This window comes from Pelodiscus sinensis, chromosome 9, assembly GCF_052426305.1.
Source record: "Pelodiscus sinensis isolate ZL-2025 chromosome 9, ASM5242630v1, whole genome shotgun sequence".
Lineage (NCBI taxonomy): Eukaryota > Metazoa > Chordata > Testudines > Trionychidae > Pelodiscus > Pelodiscus sinensis.
The window spans coordinates 10,142,037-10,155,920 of NC_143060.1; the positions used below are offsets into that span (position 1 = coordinate 10,142,037).

Consider the following 13,884-nt stretch of genomic DNA (forward strand, 5'->3'; position numbering starts at 1 on the left):
ACAGCATCACACTGGGACCTCATGTCTAGTTGGTTTTCTACTAAACCTCTAAGTCTTTTTCAGTGCCAATGCATTAGAGAGTACCCTCTCCCATCTTGAAAGCGCGATCTACATTTTTGTTGCTAAATGTATGACCTTGCAATTGGCTCCATTAAAAATAAACATTGCTCAAAATTGCCCACCTTACCAAGTGATCCTGGCCTGTGTAACTGATGCATCTCCATTTTTTATTTACCATTCCCCAAATTTTTGTGCCATCTGCACATTTTACCAGCAATTACTTTATAATTTCTTCCGGATCACTGAAAAATATAAACAGCATTTGGCCAAGGACAATCCATGTGGTAGCCCACTAGTAATGCTTCTATAAAATGATTCCTCATTTACAATTTTCTAAATTTTATTAGCTTTTAATCTATTTAATGTGGGCTACATTGATTTTGCCCAGTGCTGGTTTTTCCTAAATCAGAATGTCATGAAAGATGAAGTCAAATGTCTTACAAGTTTAGTATAAGACTTCAAAAATAGTAATAAAAATGGATATTCCTCTGAATATATAAAAATTCAAGCATGGAAAGGGTGAAATTCTTGCATCAACCCTATGCATTCCAAAAATCATGCTTCAGGTTCCAAAATAATGTGATTGCATTAGCAATTTTTAAAATAAATGTTGGGAACTTTTTATTTGCCTGAAGGTGTTGGAGCCTTTAAAGGCCACATCTTGAAGCACTAACCACAACTTTCCATCTAAAAATAAATTAAGTCAACTAAGCTTCTAATCTAACAACGTGAATCTAGGTGCTGGAGCGTTAAGAAAAATACCCATAACCGCAAGAGCAGTGATAAAATTTTGAGAGTTGGTCACACTAGTGACCTGAAATTTTGCTTTCTGCATCTCACATTCACCTGTTCAGGATAATGATGGAAGCAAAAATGCTTACTCGGTAGCATCTAGTAAATACACAATTGTTCTTTCAAACAGGTAGAAGGGTTCCGAATCAAGATCTTCCATTTTCCTGATTTTAACTGAACAAAGGGATACGTTTCCCATTCTTTAATTCTTTCAAATGAACAACCTGATCTATCTATCTAAGGTAGCCTTAGAGACTTTAAACCCAATTAAGTCTACTTGAGCACAAACAGATATTCTCTCATCATCTTTATCTCCAGAGCAGAATTTAAGCCCTCTTTGGTATCCACATGGCAGATATTAGAGTTGATTCCATTTTGATGACAGATTAAGGGCAAAGCTCAAACCTATTTCCAGTGAAACTATGAGTTCATCCCTTGGCAGAAAGAAGACACAGAGGAAACTGTGTGTGTCTGTTTTACATACATGATGGAGAAAAAGCTAAGGATTGTGCATTCCACCATATAACACACCATCAGAAGTGTTAGACTAAAATAAACCTGCTCAGGAAGAGGACACACACACACACAAAGGACGAAAGAACAAGAAAGCTAACCAGGTTTGGTTCCCCTTAGGGAATCAGGCATAAATGTTCTCCATGGATACACAGATTTTAAGGCCCAAAGATGCTGCTGTGATTATCTAGTCTAATCTCCTGCACATCACAGGTCATAGGACTTCTCTAAAATAATTCCTGTTTGACCTATAAGCACAACTGTTAAGAAAAAAACCGCCTAATTTTGATAAAAGAATTTCCAGAGATGGAAAGCCCAGCCTCACCCTTGGTAAGATGTTCCAATAACTAATCACCTTATTTAAAGTCTGAATTTGCATAGCTTCAGCTTCCAGCCTTTTGATCTTGCGTGGATTAGACTGAAGAGTCCTCTATTATCAAATTGCCATTCCCCATGTAGGCACAGAGGGTATGTCTAGACTACATGGCTTTGGCGACAGAGCCATGCAGATTAGTTTATTAGACATACCCAAATGAAGTGGCGATTTAAATAATCGCCGCTTCATTTAAATTAAAATGGCTGCCGCACTGAGCCGATCAGCTGTTTGTTGGCTCGGCGCGCTACTCTGGTCGCTCCGCGGTCGACATCAAAGGCATTTGTTGACCACCCCGGTAAACCTCATCCCACAAGTCCAAACAGACCCTTACAGATTGAGATCAAGTCACCACTTAACTTTCTCTTTGCCAAGGTAGATGGATTGAGCTCCTTGAGTCTTTTACTATAAAGCATCATCCTTCAATCATTTTTATGGCTCTTCTATAAACCCTCTGGAATTTATCAACATTTTTATTGAATTGTAGACACCAGAACTAGACAGACTTCCAACAGCAGTCTTAGTGCCAAAACACACAGGTAAGGACCAGAGGGAAATTTATAACCTGTGGTTCTTCTCAGAACACTATCAGCCATTACTTAATCCTTAATCATTGTCAGAGCTTAATCAGTTGTATTTACAATGTTTGTTGTATATGTAGTTTCAGCACAGTGCTCACATACCACGGTGGTAGAGGCCAAACAATTCAAATCAGATCACACTGATCACCTGTATATCATCTCTACTACAAAAATTCCAAGTTTTGGATTAGAGAATGCTTTCTGTAGAAGAAACCTGTGTGTTCACACTATGGCAGATAGGGAAACTGAAAGAGGGTGGAATTCCAAATTCTATAAAGCTTCCAGAGCTGACTTAGAATTTGACAAGTGGCTTAACACAGTCAAAAGTTTATTAGTAGAGCATGATGTGATGAGGCTCATTTATATACCACCTGTCATCCTGAAAAATACTAAATCACTTCATAAAAACACGCTTCTTCCATAGATCAATCACAGCAACTGTTGACGATTGCAAAAGAATGGCAACAACACTTGAGAACTGGAAATGAAGAGCAATGTCCACTTGAAGACAGAGGGAAAACATTTAACAGATTCCCAGGCCAGAGAGGATTATTATGATAATCTAATCTGACTTCCTGTATAAGACAGGCCATAGAACATCCCCAAAATAATTTGTAGAGAAGCTCTTTTAGTACAACATCTAATTTTGATTTAAACCTAAGAGCTCAACATATCTGAGCTGCTTGAAAAAGGTAATCATTAAGTAATCAAATTTAACATTTTTGTGGGTAGGAAAATATCGAAGTAGCAATTTATTTCAGAAAGGAGCACGACACAAAAATGAGGAAGCTAGTCAGAAATTACAAGGAACAGTCACAAGAATGAAATGCCTGCAAGCTATATGGAAATTATTAAATACCATAATAGAGGTTCAAATTATACATCTACTCCAAACGGAAAAGAATAAAGAGGACAAAAATGGCAGCAAGGCTAAACAACAGAGTAAGAGGTATTTAGGGGCAAAACGACATTCTTTAAAATTTGGAAATCAAATCATACTAAGGGAAATAGAAAGGTGCTAACTCTTGCAAGCCAAATGTGAAAGTTTAATTAAGAAGGCCAAAAAAAGAATGTGAAGAGCAATTAACCAAGGATGCAAAAACTAACAGCAATTTTTAAAAAAAAGACTTCAGAAACAGAAAGCCTGACAAATAACCCACGGGGGCACTGGATGACCGAGGTGCTAAAGGAGCTCCCAAGGAAGTTAAGATGGAGAGGCTAAATGAGCTCTTTGCATTGTTCCTCACTGCAGAGGATGTAAGGAAGATTCCTCCTCCTGAGCCATTTTTTAGGTAAAAGATCTGAGAAATTGTCCCAGACTGAGGTGTCATTAGAGGTGGTTTTGGAACAAATGAATGAACTAAATAATAGTCACCCACCAGGGCCAGATGGTGTTCACCCAAGAGTTCTGAAGGAACTCAAATTTGATATTTTAGAAGTAACAACTGTGTTACGTAGCCTCTCCTTTAAATCAGGACATGTACCTGGTGACAGGAGGATACAAAGTGACACCAATTTTTAAAACAGACTCCAAGAAGCAATCCTGGCAACTACAGGTTAAGTTTAACTTCAGGACTGGGAAAATTTCTTTAAACTACATTAAAGAACAGAATTATCAGACACATAGAAGACATGATTTGTTGAGGAAAAGAAAACTCAGCTTTTGTCAAGGGAAATTATGCCTCACCACTTTATTCAAATTTTTTGAGGTCAACAAATGTGGACAAGGTGATCCAGGAGATATAACGTACTTGGACTTTCAGAACTCCTTTGATAAGTTCCATTACCACAGGCTCTTAAACAAAGTAAGCAGTTATGGGATAAGAGGGAAGGTCCTCTCATGGACCAGATTCAAGACAGGAAACAAAGGGATGGAATCAAAGGGTCGAATTTCAGAATGGAGTGTGGTAAATAATGGTATTTTCTAGGGATCTGCACTGGGACCAATGCTCATAAGAGATCTGGAAAAAGGGGTAAACATTGAGATGGAAAAGTTTGTATACAAAATTAGTCCAGATAGTTAAATCCAAAGCTGACTGTGAAGAGCTACACAGCGGTGTCAGCAAACTGGGTAACTGAACAACAAAATGGCAGATAAAATTCTGTGTTGAGAAATGCAAAGTTATGTACATTGGAAAAACATACTCCCAACTTTACGTACAAAGTAATTGTTTACCAGTTAAGAAATTGATCTTGGAGTCATTGTGAATATTTCTCTGAAAACATCTGCTGTATGTGCAGCAGTAGTCAAAAAAGTTGAATAGAAGGTTAGACTATTAGGAAAGGGATAGATAAAAAGACAGTAAATGACGCAATATAAACCCATGATATACTCACACTTGAATACTATATGCAGTTCTGGTCACCACATTTAATGTGTGCTATGTTAATTGTATATCTTTCTGGTTTATTTAATCAATATGTCATGTAACATAAATAGAGATAAACATAGTAATAGTTATTCAAGTGGCAATCTGACAAGGATAAATTTTTTGCACAATGAGCCATCAGATTTTTGTTTGTCTGGATTTATACAAAAAGTAAAAAGGAGATACCTAGACCAACCCAAGTTACATTAATGAAACAAATGAAATTGTTGCTGACAGTCAACAGAACTGAAATGTACACTATAATTTTGTAGGTAGTCAGTATTGTGGCTCACAAAACAGAAGACATCTCTCCAGTTAAATAGTGCCCTTGAGCATCATATTGGAGCAAAACCAAAATATTCAATCAGAAGGAAGACTGTTGGTGGATCAACAGCACATTTCATGCAGCATTCAGGTTTTTAGTCTACATACAATATACAAACTACATACACAGAAATTGGCACTTCAGATGAGATCACAGCTCTAGATGACATGATTAGAAAAACAGTTTTTGTGGAGAATGAGAATATAGCCCTTTTAGTCAGCAAACTCTCTAATAAGGCTCAGATATCTTGGGGTTTTTTTATATCACAACACTTGCTCCCTTAAATACGTTCTCTTCGAAAAAAAAGTTTTTCAAAACTTTTTGTTAGTACTCTTACAGTTATTGTTCCTAAAATATTACAAGGACTTCTCCTCTTTCTCGTGGATGACTTTGGAACCCAAATCAGCTCTGCTGTGTAAAACGTTCATTTTTACAGTCGAGGCTCTGAAATCTGAAAATCTCTTCAATGGATTGTTTTCGACCTATAGTAATTTCAAGATAATTTTTACTACTCTCAGAATTGCCCAGGGTGCTTTCCAGATCCTTCAAAAGACGTGGCTTTCTGCTAGCAAAAAAGAACTGAAGAGGGAAAGCATGATACCTAGCCAATAGTTTACAGGCTCCTTCTTGCATCTTGGGTGTTCTACAGATTCCAGCCCAATAGTACCTCAAGCAAGCAGTGCCACTTAAAGACAGAGCATCAATCTAAACTTTGATGAGTATAGTCTACCTCACAAACCAAGGTGATATTACAAAGGCCAAAAATTACAGGCCTGATTTTCAAAAATGCTAAGCAGCTACAGCTCTCATGACTTCAGACAGTGGTGTTGGTGCTTGACACTGCTGAATAGCAGGCCAATATAACAAGTCACACTGGAGACAGATTCTGTGCAATTTAACCAAATCCTGGGCTGACAAGACAGATGGCGCTATTTTCTGAGTGCTGTAATAGCTTTCCAGTTGCCTTAGAACTACTGTACATATAACCCTTCCTAAAATAAGGACTAGTTTCCTTCAGCAGCAGCAGGATGGTGTTCGTTTTTGAAAGGTGACAGGTATGGACTTGAGGTTCTGAACAGTAAGCAGAAGGAATAAAGGTTTGATTTCCTATCTTTTCTGCTGCCTAAGTCACAGCAGCAGGTGGGTTACAACAGCAGTTGGTTCATATGCACAGAACTGACACCTTAAGACTCCATCACTTCTCCTCTCCCTGCACATCAAATTACAACTCAACAAAACTAATGTATGCTTCACATAATACAATATATATGGAGAGAGAATCTTATCTCACAAGAAAGGCTAATAATATAATAGTTTTTTTTAAGTTGAGATGAAGAACCTCAAGAAATATGTTTCTTTTGAAATACAAGGGAGAAAACAAAGACTATACTTCAGCACGAAATGTAGAGCAAATAAACTCAGTTTTAGAATCAAACAAAAGAAAAGAGACAAGGTTTACAAATATATAGGAATGACAAGATTTACATATCTATAAGAATAAAATACATTCACACACACACACACACACGCACACACACGCACACACACGCACCCCAAACAGCACAAACAGACAAAATTCACCACAATTATATAAAATAGCATGACAAAAGAAATGGTTTAAGTTTGAATGGATGTTACATGTAACTCTTTAGCTGATCTTGGTTAGGGCTGGCATGTTGTCTATATATGCAATTTCCATTACTGTAAATCATATCAATAATGAAACACCAAGTTATAAAACACATGGACAAACATAATACAGTGGGAAGACTTCTGCAAAGAAATATTCTTCTGCTCCAATGTATTACAATTCTTTCAGCAAATCAGAGTGATGGTGGATGAAAAACAGCAAAAAGCCTTAAATTAAGTCAAATTATAGGAGCCTATTATGGAAATTAAGTACCCACATGTAAGGTCAAAGTTCTGCCAAAGGTCAAAAAAGGTCTAAGTGAGAAATCAAAATGCAGATGTAAATGGTCAATTGTCAGGATGCAGCAAGTGTGCAATGCAGGGGGCCACTAAGGATCTTCAGTAAGAGTGATATTTAATAGAAGAATTAGAAGTGGATGGACAGAAATTGAGAGACACAAGAGGTGATCTGACAGGGTATATAAAATTACTGCTATTGAGAAGGTAAATTAGATGATCTCTTACCCTCTCTCAAGATAAGAGACACAGGAATCACCCATGGAAATTGAAAAGCAAGCAACCATGGATTAAAGGAAATACTTGAGTTTTTAATTATTCAAGCAAATAACTTACTGGAAGGCAAAGAGAGAGAGAGAGAGAGAGAGAGAGAGACGAGAATGTGTCACCTAAATAACAGAACCACCCAGAGCTACTCATTAGATACTATCAACATTATAAGGAATGGATTACATTATCAAGCATGAAGGTCAACTACTAACTTCCTGAAACTGGGAATCAACTTCTACATAAGTATGTTATTACAAATTTGTCCATGATGGTTATTTTTTAACACTTTCTCTGTGGCAGCTTGTCTAGCTATTCCTATGTATCTACATAGTACCTATTTAAAACTACAATATGTAGGGCCACAAACTGAAACTGGTACTACAGAGCACTGTTTCTCAAACTGTGCTCTGCGGAGCCCCAGGGCTCCGCAAGACATCTCCAGGGGCTCTGCGAGGTTGACAAACTGGAAAGCCTTCAAAAGCATAATTGAGAATTGCCTCGAACTGACACAATTAACATACATCGCTGGGGCTCCGCATATATTTTTACCCATGTAAAGGGCTCCGGAGCCCAAAAAGTTTGAGAACCGCTGCCATAGAGTCTCAGAGGGTTAGCTGGGTTAGTCTGTAACTTTAAAAAAATGAGTAGTTCTGTAGCAGCTTAGAGAAGCTCATGGTACCGTAGAGTATTCCGTCACTGGGTTGGAATAAACTAAAGAAATGTTTCACACCACTAGATTTCTTTTTTGTTTATTTGAACAAACCCATGTCTGCCTTCCTCACTCCTATCACACTCAGAGTAACTGATGTACGAAATGTCTTTCTTTTGTACTGAATATGAAATAAGCTTCTTGTGAACTCATAACAGAATGTACAGCTAGATTTAAAAAGCTCTTTCAGGACATAAGTTGTGAATTGGGAGACAGCTAGCTGTACATTCGGTAGGTTGCTAGTGAGTACAAAGGACTAGCTGATGCAGTCGCTTTCATGGCATTTTTAGGGAAGATCATGGACCATATTCGGACTCAAAACTCTCTGAGCAGATCTATACAGAGGATATAAATCAAGGCAGAAGTTGTGCCTATTTCTCCCCTTCACAGCTAGATTTTTCTCTGTCTCTGTCACATCAGAGATTGCTTTAAAAGTAAACACAATATTAGATATCTAAAGTTTCAAAGTCATGAAGCCAAGGTGAATATGCTAGTCAAAAATGAGACATGGTTAGCCATATTAAAATTAAAAAAGAAGCCATTACCAACGTTAGTTAATTTTTGAAATAAAATATCAAATGTCTATGGTTTCTGACCCATGTAAGTGAAAGAGTTAGAGAAAAGGCTCTATTAAAATATCTATTTTTATGACAAAATGTTTAAACAACTATATTAAAAAGTATCTCAAAGTAACTACAAATTGATTTTGGTAAAATCCTTTAATAAAATCATTGCTCAAATATTTCTGCCACAAGGCTACATATTTATATAAACAAATTTTTCCAGAAAAACCCAACAATATAAAGGGAAATAAAGATATTAATGGCCGTCTCACTGAAACTGGACTCTACAGTGCTGTAGATAGCAAATTCCTCAAGAATAAGGCTAAGATCTATAAGCACTCTCACCGCCAAGTGCTCTCAAATTAAATCAGTTTGAAGCAGTTTTCATTAAGATGGATTGAGTGTGGCATCGTGAGAAACACTCTATCAAATGTAGTGTTTTACTTAGTGATTAACTATATACCAGTTGATGAAGCTCCCCAAATCCTTCATAATCCCACCACTCCAATAAACATTTAATGAGTATATAAGTTCAAAAAGCCTAGCAGAGGATTTAAACCTTCAATCTTGTTTTTATTTACTCTTGGAACTCAATTTCTCACTTCAAGTGAAGAATGCTGCTGCTTGAAGCTCATCTGTTGCCCTGATAAAATTACGTGCCCTTCCCGGTATAAATTAGAACATGGGATATTTAGCTTGTAGTTTCTTAAATGTTTCCTTAATTAAAACATCATATTTTCAGTCACTTTATAAAACCTAATAATTATAAAAAACAGAATAGTGTCTACTTTTTTCTTTTTGAGTTCTTGTAATATTGAAAAGATTTTTATAGTAACAAAGGGCACAAAAATATCAAACTTTATTTCATAAGCATCTTTAAAATACAAAACATTGCAATGTGATATAAATTAATGTAGCAAGTTACTATAAGAATTTAACTATAAAAAGGAATCAATATTTCAGGCTTTTTTTTTTTTTGCGCAAAAATTCAGCCACTCCTTACAAATAAAATTCTAAAATAAATGTACTAAAAATAATAAACTGCTAAATATATCCTGTTAAGGATCCGGTCTGAACTTACTTGAAAAATACTGGAAATATACTATGTCTATATCCTGTATGTTAGTAGAGTATGAAAAGTGTTTTGAAGATGAACATTCAGTTTGGAGGTATAAAATATTTTTGAGAGCTACTAAAATGTCCTTTGTTGTTATAATGATATGCCTGTAATCACTTCAGATAAGATGTCAAAAGCGAACTCTATAAATCAAACATCTTTTGACATGGATTCACTTGCTTTATTGACATCATGCTTTGGCATCCACCACTCCTAGAAGTCACAATCAATTCTTATTTTGCTACTGAAATGTTCTTGAGCAATCTATGCCCTGTCAACCATGTAAGTTCACAAAACTAGGTTCCAAATTTAGCAGGTACTCTGCAAGAAACTTGCTGAGGTGTGCAAACATGTCAGATAAATGTTGGCTTAGACCTTAGAGCAAGTAGTGGAGATTGTGTTACAAGGAACACTTATAGGCCATTTCAATACAAGTAATTTAAGAGAGACAAACACACTTCATTTGCACATTTCTTTTAGGACCCATATCAAGACAGCTAAAGTACTAATTAAAGCTGCTTAAGCGTTTTATTTGTGTTTTAGTCTTTATCTAGCTGTTGACTATTACAGAGGAATAAGTACATACCCTTTCAGATCCAAGACACCAGGCCTTACTTCAAATATTATCTTACTTATTTTATGGAAATACAACTTTTACAAGTGGATGTGGACCATCAGAACTCTGAGGTGCCCATCTAGCCAAACAGAAACTTTACATTCCAAACTAGAGTACTATTCCATAATTAACTGAATGACATATCGACACAAAAGGGGAGTATACTCTCTGCTCCAATGGCCTTGCAATCAAATTAGTAAATTTACAGTTTTATCAGCTATTATTTAAAAGAGGTCCAAATATAGAACTTTGTCAATGTCAGCCTCAAGGCTCCCAACTAGTGATATCTAGTGACAGGAGACCAACACTTACAGAAAAAAGTCATTAGTAGCTCAGATGACTGCCAGAACTTTGGCCAAGGCCAATGGAGCCTCAGATTGGTTATGTAACCACGGACAGTTCAGCACAGAACAGATTAGTTGGCAAGTTGATGTTATCCCCCTCATTCCAATAACAAGCAGGGTGAACATTTCAGTCACATAAAGGTATGAACCTGCTTACTACTGGCTGAACCTCTCTAGGCTGGCACACTCTGGTCCAGCACCATCCGTGGTCTGACATGATTTTAGTTAGCCAGATGTCATGGGTGTGGCCAGGGCTGTAACAAGGGCAAGGCAAGTGAGGCACTTGCCTCGGGTGCATAGCTGAGGGGGCGCAGAAAAGACAGCTACTGCATTCCACCCATGTCGAGGATGGTCTTGCCTCAGGTGACAAATTAGCTAGTTACGACTCTGGGTGTGGCTAGGTTTCCCGTGGTCCCATAAAGATTGTTTACACTCTTGGCTTTCAGTGTTTTGTGCTGTTACTTAGCTCTAATTTACCCCTAAATGTCTTCTAAGAGCCCAGTAGGCAGTGGAAGCATTGGCAATACTGCTAGACAATATTGACTTCCCATGGTTAGGCAAATTCTCTGGTTCAGCAGCAGGCAGATCCCAGAGGTGCCCAACTAGAGAGGTTCAACCCTACAGTAATGTAGAAAAAGTCATAACTTTTTGGCATGGTGTGAAATATAATACTCATCTCTTTTAATAATGTTATACTATTTATAGTAAAATAAAAGTAACACACACTTACATCTCTGGCTTTCCCATAGAAGGCTTCTTGAAAAGCAGCCTCTAGTGATCCAATAAAATAAACAGGATGGCAGTCACCATATCTATTTGAAAATCACAAATATTCATTTAATTAAAAAAAATGTAATTTTTTTCAGTCAATCTCAGTTCTGTTTAAATTCCTTTTAAATACACACATTGGCCAAACTCTTTAATGTCTTCTCTACCCTCTGACGTTTTTGTGAGGCATTGCTGAACTTCTCTATCATAACTGCCTGCTCTCACAAACTACTAGATTTTGAAGTTAATGTGTAATTGTAAAGTACAATTTCTCAATCATAGTTCTATTTCTCCTCACTCTTATATTCTTATTGGTTAATTGTGAGTTATTCTTATTTAATAACATATTAGTAATGTCCAAAACATATGGACAGCTTTTCATCCCATAGGAGAGACAACTGCTTTATAAAAATTAAAATGGTATGCAAACTATATACCAGGTTAATTTTATTGGCTACCAAAAGGTGACACGTTATGAAATAAAGCAATTGTTTAACAGTGAACTGTTTCAAGTATACTGCATATAAATGCTCAAAAGCAGCTGTTTTACATGTTTAACTAATGATTTTTATTATTCTGCTACTCATTCTTAAAACTATTATGGCACTTACGCATATTATTTTCTAGTAATCATCAGCTTTACAGTTAGAAAAAGCTCATTTATATTAAATTAAATTAACAGTACTACTGTTTACTGTCTGTATTTTAACTGTCCCTCTAGTCCCGTGGTATCCAACCAGTTCTGAAGCAGTAGCCATTATGGTGGCTATTGCTATAGCGAACTACCCACATTGTTCAAGCCAGCAATTGGCTTCTCAGACAGACTCCACAGTTTTAACTCACACTCAATAGACCTTGCTCCACAAGTGGTCTCACCCAAGTTAATGTAAGTGAAGCAGAATCTAGCCTTAAAAGCTTGTACCAGTTAAAATAAACGTAAATATTTCCTTACTTTTACTTGAATTGCCTGCTAAATTGTAGTTTCAATGTGGTACAAATCACTATCTTTCTTACACAGTTAATAGCCTAAGTTTACCTCGAGGAAAATTCTGCCGTAAATTGTAATAAGGCATCGCCTTCGTTTTCAGCATTTTCAGGCACTTAAAAAAACAAGTAAAAATATATATTGATGTTATCTGGAAGAAACAGTTTTTAATAACCACACCACAATATTCATTTTTTGCTTCCTTAATTTTTCATACATTTACAACTTTCTCAGTGTCCATAGGGGATGTACATAAATTCCACCAACAGTTGCTGATATAACCTTTCGGGCAAACATGGATTTTCCAGACACTTCCATGAACATACCCAGGGCCATTCTAAATAGTGAAGCCCAGGAAAAAAAGTCCCTGGTGGTCAGAAAGGTGGGCTGGCGGGGGAGGGGGGAAAGGAAGGAGGCCCATGCTGGATGGAATCCACCACCTTGAGCTCCTCCTGATCCTCCCAAACAGTCCCTCCCTCGCCCCCACCACAAGCTGCCTGCACACCACCCCAAACACACATCCCCAAACCACTGCCATGAGTCCTGCACCACCCACAGCGCCAGCCCCCTGCCCTGAAGGGCCCTGGCAATGCTGGGTAAGTCTGCTAGTACTAACATATAAGAATAAAGAAGCCTACTTTGGAGAGCTGAGAAACCATTTTGTTGGTGAGAAATTATTAGTCTGTGAATAATCTTAAAATAAATTTCAGCACTATGACTTAGCGACATTAATTAGACAAAAAAAGGAGACCCGAAGGTAAGTCTATATTGAGATAAAAGACCCGTGGTAGAGGCCAGGTCAACTGACTTGGGCTCATGAGGCTCAATCTGCCTGGCTGTACAATTGCAGTGCAGATGTTCATGCTCAAATTGGAGATGAGGTACCAAGATCCCATGATGAGGGAAGGTCTCAGAGCCTGGGCTCAAGACCAAGCCTGAATATCTACACTGCAATTTTATAGCACCACAGCCAAAGCCCAAGTTAGCAGATCCGGGATTTGAGAGTCAGAGCTGTCGGGGTTTTTTATTGCAGTGCAGAAATACCCCAAAGACAAGAACACTTGTAGAGATGTATATAAAATGAATGGCATAGATAAAGCAACTAGGTGCTCCTACTTACCCTGATACGAGAGCAAAGAATCACCTAATGAAATTAAAAGGCTAACACTGATCAAGGAAATATTTTATGCAACAAAAAATACACATGGGAACTTATTGTCACTAGATATTGACATTGAAAGCTTAATAGATTTTTTTTTTAAATGGTCAGTTACATAGCTAATAGCAAATTTCACAGTTACATTAAAAAGGCATTTATGAATGAGTTAAACTGGCATGCTTCACGCACAGGCTAAGTACGTAGGGATGCGAATAAATTTCCTTATGGGAAGATGATCCCATAGTTGCCCATTATCAGGTTTTTTTCTGAAGCATCCAGTAGTAATTTGTGTCAAAGAAAGCAACCCTAAACTGAATTGGTATAGCAATTAATGTTCCCACTGTGGGCTTTTTTTCAACATCTACTAGAGACTGTACCCAGAAAGCATTCGTTCTAAGCTGGATCTTTTTGCCG

The 13,884-nt window shown here is 37.2% G+C and overlaps 1 protein-coding gene across 3 annotated transcripts in view; it reads right to left on the bottom strand.

Moving 5' to 3' along the window:
* The window catches only part of FAF1 (Fas associated factor 1), a 305,232-nt gene that overhangs the window by 86,092 nt on the left and 205,256 nt on the right, over positions 1–13,884 (bottom strand). For all 3 annotated transcript variants that reach the window (XM_075935955.2, XM_075935954.2, XM_075935956.2), the window contains 2 exons: positions 12,363–12,426; positions 11,289–11,370 (listed from right to left, as the gene is read on the bottom strand). In XM_075935955.2, the coding sequence (XP_075792070.1) occupies positions 11,289–11,370; positions 12,363–12,426 (146 nt within the window). The remainder of the gene's footprint in view (positions 1–11,288; positions 11,371–12,362; positions 12,427–13,884) is intronic.